The following is a 15,265-nucleotide window of genomic DNA, read 5'->3' as shown; positions in this document are numbered from 1 at the left end:
CTTGTGGTTGCAGGACTAGGTCCCGAGGATCTCAGGGTCCTCCTAGAGGCCTTTTCTTCCACCACGTAGTTCATAGCATAGCTGTTTGCTTTCTGAAGCCAGCAGGACACTCTTTAAACACTTCATCTCTTTTGAAAGACTCCCCTGATTAGGTCGGACCCATCCAGGATAATCTTCCCTTTGATCAACTCAAAGTTAAATGATTGGTAACCTAATCATTGAAGTGCTGGTCCATCATATTCGCAGGTCTCACCCAAACTCAAGGGCAGGGGCTAATGCCAGTGGGGTGGGAACTGTGAGGATCATCTTAGAAGTCTGTCCCTCATACCTCATCCTGGTTGAGGTCCTGCTTTTAAATATATGTAAAGATACTCAATGTCAGCCTTGTCCAGATAGGTGTTTCTATCCTCTGTAGTTGGCTGCACCATCTGTGAAATGGGGTGGAACACAGCTCCCATCTCTTTGCCTGTTGTCGGACTTAAATGGGTTTTTGTGTGTGGTTTGGTCAGACATTGCCAGACAGCCGTAGGTCCTTCATGAATGGCTACTCTGATATGTCACGTCTCTGGTTGGAAGCCTGAAACGTCAGCGGTCGGAACCGATCTGAGGTCCTTTCTAACTGACAGAATACCTGATGTCCCAGGAAGACTAAACCAGAGGAGATACACATGAACTGAAGCCACAGATTCGAACTCAACAGAAGGAATGCACACAGGATCACAAATAACTGAAAACAGGCTCCTTGGGAAGGAAATGGGCCAGTCCTACCCAGAAGAGGCTCAATAAATACTTTTTCTAGAGCCAGTTTGGTATAGCAAAGAGGGCAAGACCATGCACTCTGGGGCCAGGTGGCACTGGATGAAACAAGGCTTTGACTGTGGGCAAGTTCCTTGGCTCTTTTATTTTTTATATATTTTTTAATTCTTTTTTTTAAAAGATTTATTTATTTATTTGACAGATAGAGATCACAAGTAGACAGAGAGGCAGGCAGAGAGAGAGAGAGAGAGAGAGAGAGGAGGAAACAGACTCCCTGCTGAGCAGAGAACCAGACTCGGGGCTCGATCCCAGAACCCTGGGATCATAACCTGAGCCGAAGGCAGAGGCTTTAACCCACTGAGCCACCCAGGCACCCCTCCTTGGCTCTTTTAAACCTCAGTTTCCCCATCTGTAGAATGAAGCTAAGAATATTTTCTTCCTCCAAGGCTGTTATGCATTAACACAGGCAAAGTGCTGAAACACTTTGGCATTGGCATCTGTCCTGGGAGTGTAAGTTAATTAACGGCCAGAAGGCAGGAGCATGAAAAATGTTGTCTTCTACCTCTATGATTCTATACAGACCCTATATGAGAGACCTACAGAAAGCTTTGGGATTCTTTCTGGTCTAAAGGAAGAAGTGGAGTTTGAGGAATCAAAACACGGTAACACCTAGACAGGAATTCATACAGAGACCCTGGAAGTTCATTCATCATCCGTTCATTCATTCATTCATTCATTCAACAAGTTCTTATCGAGGAGACTGAGCCAAGAGTTTGGCTCTGTGCTAGGTTCTGAGGCTGTGGTGATGAACAAAACAGAGACATATGATAAACACATGAACAAATAAATAAAATACTTATATACTGTGCTGGGAATCAGAGAGGGACTAGACAGGATGCCATGAAAGAGAAAGAGAGTAACAATGAGGAGTGGTCAGACTTGCTGAAGCCTGGGGAGGAGGAGTCAGAAGCAAGTCCAAGTCAGACGCCCTGCACCAGAAGGAGCTGGGTGTGTTTAGAAACTAATCAAGGCCAAGTGCCAAGAGATGGGGCTGCAGACAGATCCTTGAAGGTCCTTGAAGAATATGGGGCCTTGGAAAACCTGATCTTAAGGGCACTGAGAAGGCCTTACATTGTTTTAATGGGGAAGTGGGACATGATCTGATTTATGATCCTAGAAGTGTGCTCTCTGCATCTGAACACTTCCGTGTGAACTTCAGAGCTCACCCTCCAACTTGCAGCTGCTCTATGGTTTTGTCTGGGGCCTTTCTCCAAATTCCAGGGAGAATTTGGAGAAAGGCCACCAGGAGCAGCCCTCAACCAAAGATTGATGGGATATTTGGCTATAAATACCTGAGTCCCTCACCTCTTGGTAGGCAAATTCTGAGCATGTATTTTATACTATTTCTCAGAAATTTTCCTGTGGAACTAAGCCCCAGTCACCCACGTGGTGACCTGCTTGATACCATGCCCTTTATCAGCTGCCTGTTCCGTCATCTCACTTCCCACCTCCCTTCAGGTATTTCCTGAGATTGTCCCACAGATAAAAGACCTCCCTGGAATCTTGGGCTCAGGGTCTGCCTGGAGAAGACTTCTATAAGGCCACTGGATTGGAGGGAACATAAGTGGAGGCAGGGAAACACATCAGAGGGCTGTCGTGTTAGTCCAGGTAAGGAAAGATGATGACCTGGGCCAAGATGATGGCAGGTGAGGCTTCCTGGGATCTCCACTCTTGGGGACCTGTAGGCCCTTCACAACAGGGGCTGTAGAAAAGCTCTCATGAGCCCAAATTACCAACTCCCAGTCTGTCTGAATTCTCTACATCTCACCCACCATCTAGCCAATCACACGCCCTCTAAGAGGAAGCACAGTGTGAGAAAAGAGGTCCCTTTAAAAAAGAAAAAAATAGAAATGAGCCCAACTCCCCTAGCACTTCCTGCCCTCACTCTGGCCTCTGGGTCAAGGCCCCCTTGGGTCCCAGGCACAACTCCTCTCAGGCTGGATTTACGAAAGCCCATTGTGAAGGCTCACAATGAATGTGATGGTCATTATCTCTTCCTGACCAGGGCCTGGCTGTGCCATCATCACAGGCCCAAGAGGAGAAGGCCTTTCTACATTTTACCAGAGTGAATACAACTCTGCTTGCAGGGCACCCCCACGCCCCCCGACCTTGAGTCCCACCCAACGAACACACCGACACAGTCTCCCACCCGTTTTGTCCACCTGAGTTGAACCAGCTTCGCACTGATCTGTTCAGAAGTGGCAGACTCTCTCTCGGTCCTGCTTCTTTACATGACGCAGCCTGGAGTGGGTGGGCTGCTACCTACTCACAACTAGTCCTTTATCTCTTGTAGCCAAACAGCTGATTAGCTGAGAGCGCCATCCCAGTCATACCACCTGCCAGACCTTGCTCTTGATTTTTTCATTAGGAATTTCAGATGTTGTGAGTGTCCTCCCACTAGTCCCCTGGGACCCACCCTTCCCGTATGTACTGATGGCTTTCTAGGACAAGGGCGGCAGTTCTCTGCCATGGCCCCTTTCTGGCTGAGGGATCCGGTTTGGCTGGCCAGCACACGGGCCAGACCACAGGAGCCAGGAGGTCAATGCCCTTACGAGCTGTCTCAGCCGCTGACAGTTGAGAGTTAGTGTGTAAATAACCTAGCTCTAGCCCCCACGTGAGACAACTTTGGTGTGTGTTGTACACCCTCCCTCAATGGAAATAAAGAGCTGGTATCTTAAGACACTGAGTTCTGGATAGGTTTCTTAGCATCTCTGCAATCACTAATACGAGGTGTTAGATGGGGTTTACAGAGCATGGAGTATTATTTGTGGGAGTACAAGGAATGTGGATGTGTACGGTGGTTGTGTATTTTGTTGGGGAAATGGTATTTGTGATACACAAACACAAAAAAGCGAGTGTTTATATGGGATAACACCAAACCAAACCAATGAGGGGGCAGTATACGGAGTTTGTACTCAGTTCCCAGTCAGAAGTCACCTTGGGTTCCTGTGCTGGGAAACCCACATCCTGAAACCTTCCTCTCTCTGACTTGCTAGTGGCTTGTAGGAAGGCAGCCTCAGCCAGACAGGGGTGTTGGACTGGACTGGTGTTCAGCAAACCAAGGAAGAGGTGGCACAAGGCCAGCCAAGTAGCATCTGACTACACACCGAACCTGAGTGTGCCTTGTCTGCTGAGGTTTCTGTCCCCATGACAGGGCTTGGCAGCCGAGGAAGGGTCCATACAGCGAGTCTGGGAGATGCACACAGGGGCTCTGTGTGGAGCAGAAAAACTGTGCTGTGCACATTAGCTAGACTGGGGCTTTGCAAGGAGGTGCCTCTAATCTCAAGGCTGTGAGACACAGAGGGTGAGCAGTGACCACTGTGAGTAATCAGGGCTCAGTCCTGGTAAGGACGCACGCGGCACGCACACAGCCACCCTCACCAGGGAGGTGGGGTTTTATACCCTGGCTCCCATCAGTGCCTGGAGGCTGCTCCTGGAAGCAGACTAGCAGCCCACCCTGTTTGCCCAGGACCGTAGGTCCTGTGGTCTAAGAAACTTCTTCCTAACCTGGATGTTTGGTCACACCACCTGGAGAGCCTTAGTTCCCCAGCATCCAGCCTGTCACTTGTCACCCCAAGCAAGCCCACTGACACAGGTGCTGGCAATTAGAAGCTACCACACATTTTAACGGTCAGACCCAAGGGGGTGAGGTCAAGGCATCCAATCCCATTTTCGATGTAAGAAAAGTGAATCTCCAAGGAAAAGTAATTGGCTCAGGGTCATCCAACAGAAGGGGTCTGTGAGTGGGGGGCTTGAGCCCAGCTCTGTCTGATGCCAAACCCATGCTGACCACGAGGCTACACACTCCTCTCTGTTCACAAAGCAACCTTTGTGGACACAGGCTGGAGAAGCCAGAAATACCTCAGGAGAGCAGCGAAGCCCACGGACTGGAAACCAACACCCACCAGCCGACAGGTATCATCCATGGTTCCGGAGATGGGGCGGTAGGCAGGTGTCAGAAAATAAGGGGTAGGGCCTATGCCCAAAAGGAGAGCAAGGCAGCCCCTGAAGCAGGTGTCCCTCCTCGGCTCAGGCTGATCACTGCCATATGGAATAGACGCCCAATGTTACTAAACTATCCAATGTTTCAAAGGAAGTCGGAATTTTATGGGCAATCTCCAAAGTATTACACGTCGTCTAAGAATTTTCTAAAAACACAAGGGGAACCAACCCCGGATGGACCAAATACAGTGGGCCTGTGGCTGCCCAAACCCTGTCCTGTGGCTCATCCACTCACCCCAGCCCGTGAATCTGAGGGCTCATGTGGGTGTCTTTCCTCAGTAGGCATCCCTGGAGAAACGGGGGCAGGCTCAGTCTGCATTTAGCACACAATTCCACCTGTCGTGAGCTTTTTTCTTTTTGGTCTTAATTTCTGGACACATTTCTGCACATGTGTCTCCACAGCTGACATGCGACCAGCCCCAGCACAGCCACACTGTTCATCGTTGGTAAACAGCCAGAGCCTGTAGTCCCCCCGTTAACCCTGTGCCCCGACCACCCGATCCTTCCCTAGAATCCCCAGAAACTCCAGGGTTAACTTCTGGCACGGCAGGGACCTCAGCTGACCTTGCGGGGCCAGAATTCTTTCTCATACTTCCCCACCCCAGAATCGTCCCTTTATCCTCCTGGGTCTCTGCGTCTCCCCACAATCACTTTCTTTTTTGAATTAGGTAATAGTCTTGAATCCTTGTTGATTCAAGGATATCATGTCATCAACAGGGATGTGCTGATAAATGTTTGACACCTAGCTCTCAGAAGTAGTGAGGAGTCCTGATTAGCAGCATTCACTGGCAACCTTGGTGGCAATACTCCCACCCCCGGCCAATTTCAAGCCACCAACATGACTGGATATGGAGTTGACAGGGGATGAGTAGCAGCTCACCATTATATAATACTTACTATATAGATGCAAATAACCTAAAAAGTACAGAGAGCAGTAAAATATAGTGAAATCATTAGGAATTAATGAGTTCTGAGTATTTATCACCTTTTTTCTAATATAACTGATTATATTATTACTTGATATCACCTCACTTTTAATAATGCCTGTGTTTCTCAACCAGGTCACACAATTCCTGAAAATTCTGGCATTCGGCTCTTGGAAGCCCACATGAGCAGAGTCCAGGACACCACTTGAAGGATAAACACAGAGGCAGAAAAATAACAAGCACAGGGGCTTGGTGGTCAAAAGACAAGGACTGGAGGGGGAGTCCCCCAGACCATCCTCAGGAGGGCAACTCCAGGGTCTCAATTCACCCCAAATCCCATTATCTGTCCCCCCAACACTCCCCACCACCGCTTTCCACCCTCACCTTGCCCAGCCCTGCGTACCTGCAGCAGGAAGTCGAAGAGCGCCAGGCGGGCCCACTCAGTGTGGTGGATGGGCGGGCAGGGGGCCTGGCTCGGCCAGCTACAGCCGTGTGCCAGCAAGGCCTGGTACTGCAGCCAGCCCAAGGACAGAGAGTTCTGGTCATTGTCTGGGTCCCCCAGGTGCTGCACATCTGGCGCCCACCAGACGACAGGCCTGGGGCTGCCATCCGTGTATCGGTAGGGCAGCAGGGAGCTGCGGAAGCTCCGGGCCATGGCAGGTAGGCTCCGGCGCAGCCCCAGCACCCGGTCCATGTGGAAGGACAGGACCTCTGGCAGGTCCCCTGGCCTCTTGATCAGGCCACAGAGCCCCTGGGAGCAGAGATGGCTGAGCCCAGAGGATATGTTCGGAAGGGCACCCTCACTGGAGAAGCCGACCTGCAGCACCTGCCCGTGGCCGGGGACCCTGGCTTTGCCCACCACCTGCCCCTGGGCCAACAGCTGGAGCGCTTGCACATCATGCTCTGTGAGCCATGGGGGAATCTGCCCACTGGCCCTCAAGCTACGCCACAGCTCAGGGGGCTCGGCATCACACCAGACAGATTCTTGCAGCTCCCCAACAGAGACAGGCCACCGACGAGCCCCTGTAGCCGGGGTAGGATGCCCTGCTGGTTGCCTACCCGTCAAGGCTCTGTTCCTCGCTCCTGGCAGATTCCTGCCTGCCGCTGGGTAGGGCCGTGGGGTTAGTCCAGCAGCAGCTCTCCAAGCCTGTAAAGCTGTCATGCCGCGTCCTGTGACAGGGCCAGTTGGGGTGCCAGTCGCATTCTGTGCCTCTCCGATGGGATCGTCATGCCAGGGGGGACTCAAGTCTTTGGCTCTTGGACTCCTGTCCTCATCATCCCTCAGGAGCACAAGACGTGAGCTACTGAATCTCATATCTCCTAGAGAGGCCAAAGTCATGTCCCTCCTGACCCTCCCTGGATGCCTGCTATCCCCTCTCAGGGACCTTCTGCTTCTGTCCACTGTCCCTCTATGGCCTTGCTCCTTAGCACACTCAGGGATAGAATTCCTAGGCGAGGGCCAACCCCTCCAGACCTCTAGGTCTCTGGCCTGCTGCCTCCAGCTGGAACTCAGAGCCTGCCATCTGTGGGGGCCAGGGGCTCCAGTGACATCCTGGGGCTCCATGGGACCCGCATCTGGACCAGTGGCTGGATGCTGTGGGGGGAAGCGGGTGACAGTCACCACAGTCAGAGTCATCAAGAGGCAGAATGCCATCACCAACCGCCTCTTGCCACGCAGCCTTCTCCAGAGCCAAGATGCCTGGGGGACAGGACAGAAGAAGAAATTTTGAGACCTGGGAAAATGTCAGACCCAATCCACAGCACAACAGGGACAGTGAATGCAACAGCTTGGGTGTATGAAGAGGAAAGAGATGGCACAGCACGCTTAATTGCCTTCAAGGGAGGAATGGCAACCATAGCCAAGTCAGCCTCTGCTTCAAAGCTGAGCTTGCTTTGCTTTCCAGGGTAGACTTTGCTGATCCTCGCCGTTGGATCCAGGCTTCTCCCACCCGGAGAAGCCACCATCATGACACCAGTCACCAAGCGCCTTAAGCATCTCTTATTCACACCTGTCCCTCACCCCTCTTTTCATCTCCAGGTGAGACCTTGAGCCCACTCTATAGATCCCTAATGGTTTCCCAGATGTGCTTTTCCCTTTTCCTGGGCACGAGGCTGCCCAGCTGCACATGACCTTGCCCAGCTTCTCTGTGGCCATGTGGCTCAGTCCTTGCCTGGAATCTTGCTCCCATGGAAGTTAGGTGCCCTGGCCTTTCTTAGCACACAGATGTGGTAGCACCAGCTCCTTGTGTGTCAGCAAGGACACACTCTGGGGCAGTGATTGTTAAACATGTTGTTCCTGGACCAGTAGCATCCACATCACCTGGAAACCTGTTGGAAAAGCGAATTCTCAGGCCCCACCCCTCGTTACCTCACTCTGAGGTGCCTAGGCTGCTGGGAGCCGACAGGTGGGTCTATGTCCCAAGGTCGGGCTATCCCGATCCTGAACACCCTGCTTCAGGCAGGGCAGGGTGGGGGCTGGCATGCTGAATAGCAATGGGGGATCAGAGGAAGGCAGAGTTCGGATTTCCTTCCTCTCCAGGCAAGGCCCCCAGAGCCACAGGGCAGCCTAGAGGAGATCTTCCTCATCAGTGTGGGCTGGATTCTCACATTCAATCCCACAAACCTGGATTCCATCTGGAATCTCTCCTGCTTGCTGGAGATGCGCTCGAACAATGGTTTTCAAACCTATCTAGAGGGTTCCTTCATGGTCTATGGTGGAGTAAAGGTTTAGGAGAGGACTTTTGTGTGCTCTGTATCTCCCCCTCCCCCGCCACATACACACAAATGCATACACATATATACGCAGACACATATGTATATGTACAAACACGTTCCCACCAGAACAGCTCTGTGTTCTTTCCTAGATAGGTTTAGCCCATTTATGTTACTTGATATGCTAGACGTGTTTAGTCTGTTTGTCATTAAACTTTACGGCATAGTTTTTCTATTTATAATTTGGAATTCTTTCACTCTGTTTTCAGTTACCTTTATTTTGTTTTGTGGTGTATACTTTGCTGCTTGTATGCCCTTGGTTGTCTAGCTCTTTAAACAGTCACTTTAAATCCCTATAAGAACAATCATAAAATTAGCACCTTTCCTCTTCCACGCCCCCTACCATTCTTCTGCTATTCAATATTAACCACCTGCACTATCATTTTAATGTTTGCCTTTGTACAAGTAAATATGCCTACATTTCTACTATATTTGGTGTCTTTCAAGGATATTCTTTGGTTCTCTACTCTTATTAATGAATAGTGTGTTTATTCTTCCTCCCTGATTCCCCTTCCAAATTGGTATACTTGTATCATTTTTATGTTGCTAGAATATAAAACTTGTACATTCTATCCCTTTTGTCCAATACTCGCATTTGTTCAGGTTTTAGTGAAGTACATTCTTTTCATACTCTTGTCCCTTTTGCCCTAGTTTTTCATTATTTCTTGGTTGACAGAAGCCCCAAATCCATAATTTCCTCAAGAAGTGCTCATGGGAACAAAATTCTCTGAGTTCCTGCCTTCCCAAAACTATTTTTCTGCAGCATTCACACCCGAAGGAAAGTTTGGCTAGAAAGAAAATATTTTGGCCCAGTTTCTCTGAATAGCTTGTGGGTCCTGCTCCACTGAACAGAGGCAACTGTTCATCCTGCCTGGTTGCTGTAAGAATTCTTTCTTTTTCTTTACATTTTTTTCCAGCTTTGTTGAAGTGCGATTTACAGATAAAACTGCATATATTTGAAGTATAGAATGGGATGATTTGATCTGCATATACATTGTGAAATGATCACCACAATCAAGTTTTGAAGCACACCCATCACTTCACCTAGTTGCCTTTGTGGGTGGGTGTTGAAAATGCTTAAGATTTACTCTCTACAAATTTCAAGTGTACAATACGGTATTCTTAACTACAGTCAACTGCCGTCATTAGATCCTCAGAACTTACTCACCTAATAAACTCTCTGTATTTTTTGACAAATGTCTGCCCATTCCCCTTGCCCCCTCCCAGGCCCTGGCAACCACCGTTCTACTCTTTCTTTTCTTTCTTCCTTCCTTCCTTTCTTTCTTTCTTTCTTTTTCTTTCTTTCTTTCTTTTTTTTTTTAGATTCCACATACAAATGATTCTGATGAGGGAGCAGGAGGCTGGCTGAGGACAAAGCAAGAGCTGGCGCCTTGCAACCCCCACCCCCTTCATCCGCTCCCCTCCATAGGTGTAGCATTGCTCAGGCACCCCTGACTGCCATAAAATGATAAATAGTTAACTTGCTGAGATCACAATCCTGCACGATAGGAGTCTCCCTTGGTTTGCAAATGTCCTTGAGATTACAACAAAGAAGTTACCTTATCAATAGCCCAATTTCCAAAGACACAGAACTCAGTTCCTCAAGCCCTAATGTCACCCTCCCCTCCATGAAAAACCGAAGGAGGTGGAGGTAGAAGGAAAAGTAAATAAAGTTAAATTTCATCTAAACCTAAATCTCATTAACAAGGATGCTTGATAGCAGGAATGTAACATTCCACCAGACTTCCAATTGTCTTTACTTGATAGCAACTAAGCCTTCAATATCCTGATAGTATTCTTTGCCCCAATAGCCCTTCTGAACACCCCTTTGTCCTCACTTACCCAACTCCTGTGTATATAACCAACCACTCCTAACAACCCGGGGCGGCCGCATCTCTGCCTGCCCACGGGCCCTGTCCCCGTGCTTTAATAAACCACCATTTTGCACCAATGACGTCTTAAGAATTCTTTCTTTAGTCGTCGGCTCCGAACTTCCTCACCCCACCGAACCTGACTTAGGTTCTGGGACTTCATCATTTTCATCTAGTACCATATAGTATTTCTCCACTTGCTTTATTTCACTTGCCTAATGCCCTCCCAGTTTATCCATGTTGTCACAAATGGCAGGATTTCCTTCTCTCTCTCTCTCTTTTTTATGGCCGAATAATACTGTGTTGCGTATGTATACATTTTCTTTACCCATTCATCGATCAGTGGACACAGGTTGTTTCCAAATCCTGGCTATTTTGAATAATGCTGCAATGAGCATAGAAGTAGAGATGTCTCTTCAAGACACTGATTTCATCTTGCCATTTGCAATGACGTGGATGGAACTAGAGGGTATTATGTGGAGCGAGATAAGTCAATCAGAGAAAAGACAATTATCATATGATCTTCCTGATATGAGGAAGCTGAGATGCACCGTGGGGGGTTGGGGGGTAGGAAAAGAATAAATGAAACAAGATGGGATCAGGAGGGAGGCAAACCATAAGAGACTCTTAATCTCACAAAATAAACTGAGGGTTGCTGGAGGGTGGGGGGTAGGGAGAGGGGGTGGGGTTATGGACATTGGGGAGAGTATGTGCTATGGTGAGTGCTGTGAAATGTGTAAACCTGGAGATTCACAGACCCGTACCCTGGGGGCTAACAATACATTATATGTTAATAAAAATAATTTTTTTTTCCAAGTTTGGTATTAATTTTATTCTATTTTCTGTATAACTTTAAGTACATAAAGGTTTATTTCCACAGGCCTCAGGAAATGGGTAGAAGTCACAGGACAATCTCTCTTCCCACCAAAAAAGTTGCATTATTTTGGTAAGTGTCCTAGAGAGAAAAACTGTAATTTACATTAGCAAGACACTGATTTCAAGTCCCTCGGATAAATACATCCAAGTGGGATTGATGGAGCATCTGATAGTTCTATCTTGTAGTTTTCTGAGGAACCTCAGTGCACAAGGGTTCCCTCTTCCTCACATCGTGCCAACACTTGTTATCTCTTGTCTTTTTGATAAGAGCCATTCTGACAGGTGTGAGGTGATCTTTTGTTTACTTTGAAGTCCCTGTGTTAACAGAACATATCTCAGTGTTGACTTTCCTAAGTCAGTTTTGCTGGGCGTAATATACCTTGTTAGAAAAGGTAGATTTAGATGTTTTATTTCACCGAAGTTTTCTTAGACTAAATATTAAATGTTTTCCACTCCACTATTTTATTTTTATTTTTATTTTTTTAGGCTCTCTAATTACATATGTGTCGGACCTCCTTTGTCTGTCCTGTGTTTATCTTTCATCTTCTCTCTTTCCTTTCTAACCATTTTCATTTCCGTTTGTTCATTTTTCTTATTCCTATATTCTATTTAGCTGATTGTGCTTTCCCCAATATTCATTCATCCTTGTGTACTTTTTAATTTCTACCAAATTCCTATTAATTTCTATTTTCTCCTATTTCTTTCCAGCTCATATTTCACTTCTTCCTGCTATCTTACTGTCTTACCATTTTTTCTTGAGTTCTTGCATTTCTCTTTGTAATGCTTCTTCATAGAGGGCATTTTTCCATTAAGCTTTAAAAATTGATAATGAAGCGGTTGCTCAAAATTTTCACCTATTTCAGGGTGACCTTAATCTGTTCATAAACTTTGCTATTCATTGTTCCCTTTTTTTCTCACAGTGTCTCTATATGGAGGTTGAATTCCTTTCATGAGTTGGATGAGTCAGTTGAAAGAGGCTCCTATAGGGAGCCTGAGCTGAATTTGAAATCGTGACCAGAGCACTTCCTGCAAATCTGGCTTGTGAGCAGGTTCTTCATGTATCCTCTCCTCTGCTTCAAAAAAAGGAAAAAGAAATGTGCATTTTGTCTTCCATTCTCTTTGCTGCTTTCGGATGGTTTCCAGGAGACAGTGGCAAGAATGCAGAGTTTATGTTCATAGTAACAGGCCTTAGTGGCACATTTTTAAGAAAAAAGTAATATGCCCTCACAGAATGCAGTGACTGGGCCAGGCCTCAGAACAACCAACTTCTTCCAACTTCTGTGGTCCGGAGCCACAGCACCCAAACAGCTCTGCGAAGTCCAAGAGTTTGGCTCCCTCTGTACATGTTCACAGGATCGAATCACTAGCCTTGTGGAAATGGACTGCAGCCCCCAGGTACACTGGCCATTTACCACCCCCAAGAGACCACCCTTCAAGAGTGTCATGGAGCAGGAAGAGAGGTGGCCCACCTATCACAGTGGGATTTCTCAGAGTCACAGAGAGGGGAAGGGATCACTAGGTCAACCAGATGTTCCCTACTTCATGTGATTTCTACCATCTCCCCCCACCTCTAAAGTGCTGCTGTCCCTCGGAACAATTTGTTACTTAAACTGTAACCCCTGGAGGATTTTACTAGTTACCTAAACTGTAATCCCTGGAGGATTTTACTAGTTACCTAAACTGTAATCCCTGGAGGATTTTACTAGTTGCCAAGCACATTTAGATATGGCCTTAAGAAATACATATACTGGCAACAGGTCTTTGGGGAGAAGGACGATGTACGACCGTGAAGCTGGGCAGCTGGGGATGCCCGGCTCGCTCAGGGCGGAAGGCCGCCCCTTCACAGAAGCTGGGCAGCCGGGAACGCCTGGCCCGCCCAGGGCGGAACGCCACCTGCTTCAGAGAAGCCGAGCACCCGGGAACCCCCGGTCAGCTCAGGGTGGAGCGAAAACCGCCTGCTTCCCTTTTCTGTTATCGCTCCTTTCTCTTCCCAGAAGCGCCCGTTGTTTAGAGGAGTCCTTTGAATGTGCTTGGTTAACTATAAACTCTGTCCTCCTCCTTGCTTGTCTGCAAGACGTGACTAACGTTTGACCTTCATCAGTCCTTCTGTTGGCTATTGTTTCTATCCAATAAAAGTGAGACTGTGGAGTTGCTCGCGGCAGCAGTCACGACTGACTGTTGTCCCCTGCTCCCAGTCTCTTGCAGCTGACTTGTTTGTGCCTAATTCTTCTCCCATCGCTGACTGGAAGTGGCACTAAAGTGCTCTTCCTGTTTCCAATCTGCTGAAAGGTAGTGCCATCCACCCAGATATCCAAGCCAAAAATCTGGGCCTGATCTCCATTCCAACTTTCCCTCTGGCCCATACATCCAAGTCTTGCAATTTTTCCTCCTACATATCTCTGGCATCAGTTCATTTCTCATTGGCCACTCTGTGTCTACCTGGGCTGAGGCACCCCCTTCTTTATTAGGACACCTAATTGGTCTCTCCCTCCACTCCTGCTCCTCTACATTCCACTCTCCACACACTTGATCATATCCCTCAAAGCCTCTTTGGAGAAAGTCTAAATGCCTGAAGTGCTTGAGCCTTGCTCAACTTCTTTGAATTCCTGATCAGCGCCAGACCCTCTCTATCTCCACTTCACACATGCTGTTTCCTCTGTCTGGAACATCCCTCTCTCCCCATTCTCGTTCTTTAGGTCCTCCCCGGGAAGCCCCTCCATGGGCCGGATGCCCTAGCTATGTGCTCCCATAACATGCTGCTCCTCCCTGAGCACAGCCTTTCACTACTCTATTTGATCATTTAAAGCCTGTTGATCCACACAGGTGGGACTCTGGCTCCCTTGCTGTTATGTCTTGGGACTATCACAGTGTCTGTCACACAAGAAGCTCCATATGAAATGAGTCCTCAAGATAAGAGGGGTTTTCAAAGAGGGACAAATACCATTCCATGGCCTAGGGCACTGCAAGTCTGCTGGCAAGAAGGGCACCTTCGATTCTGGGGTTCTTCCCTGTTTGGGGCTCCAGGAACTTCCTCTCTGTAGAAGATGCTTTTGGTGTCCCACGTTGTGGTCCTCTTGGACACCAACAGATTCCAGCAGCCCCCACAGTGGACAGTCCCCTTGCACACTTCCAGCTTCCCACTCAAGTGCCTGATTCACTTTACTTTCTTGCCTGCTCTGCAGGGAGGCACAGGGCAAGTTAATATCCTTGGTGACAACCCTCAGCCCAAAGGGGACAAAAGTCAGTGGATAAATGCTCAGTGACTATCCTTCAGAGGGACAAATCTGAGAGGCAGGGAAATGAGCCTCTTTTCTGTAAAACAGATGATTCTTGTCACCTCATAAGATGTCTTTACCTCTTGTCTCCTGAAGTGAAATTCTAAATTTTGTCCTGATTAGATAGATTTTTAATTTGGTCTTTATTACTATTTAAAAGATAGATAGGCAGACAGACAGACAGACACACACACACACACACACACTACATGCATTAATAAGCACAGTGAAAAACCCAAATAATGTTAAGAAAATCAAACAGAATGTGAAATCTTTTCCCCTCTCTGGAGGGAACCACAGTCATAATTTGGATATGCATCTTTGTCAGCCTGTTTCTTTCCTTTGCATTAAGACACGCAGGCCTGTCATGAAGCAGTAATTGCCTGTGACTGCCATAATAAACATCCACAGACCTGATGGCTTAAAATAACAAAAATATGTTCAATATCAGTTTCACTAAGCCAAAATCAAGGTACCAGCTCCCTGTGGAGGCTCTAGGGGCAATCTTCCAGCTCTGGTGGCTGCTGGCATTCCTTGACTGGAGGCCGCAATCTGTGGTCACTATGCCTCCTTTTTTTTTTTTTTTTTTTTTTTAAACTGTTTAAGTTAAGGAATATATTTATTTATTTATTTATTTAAAGATTTTTTTGAAAGATTTTTTTGTTTATTTGACAGAGACATAGTGAGAGAGGGAGTACAAGCAGGAGGAATGGGAGAGGCAAAAGCA

The 15,265-nt window shown here is 47.6% G+C and overlaps 1 protein-coding gene across 1 annotated transcript in view; it reads right to left on the bottom strand.

The window, feature by feature from the left end:
* Positions 1-15,265, bottom strand: part of GASK1A (golgi associated kinase 1A) — a 57,663-nt gene that overhangs the window by 12,123 nt on the left and 30,275 nt on the right. The window contains exon 2 of the mRNA XM_059162382.1: positions 6,148-7,443. Within this exon, the coding sequence (XP_059018365.1) occupies positions 6,148-7,443 (1,296 nt within the window). The remainder of the gene's footprint in view (positions 1-6,147; positions 7,444-15,265) is intronic.

The sequence above is a fragment of the Mustela lutreola genome, chromosome 2 (genome assembly GCF_030435805.1).
Source record: "Mustela lutreola isolate mMusLut2 chromosome 2, mMusLut2.pri, whole genome shotgun sequence".
In the NCBI taxonomy this organism is placed as follows: Eukaryota; Metazoa; Chordata; class Mammalia; order Carnivora; family Mustelidae; genus Mustela; species Mustela lutreola.
Note: the sequence above shows the minus strand (reverse complement) of the source record. Positions and strands in the feature narration are given on the sequence as shown.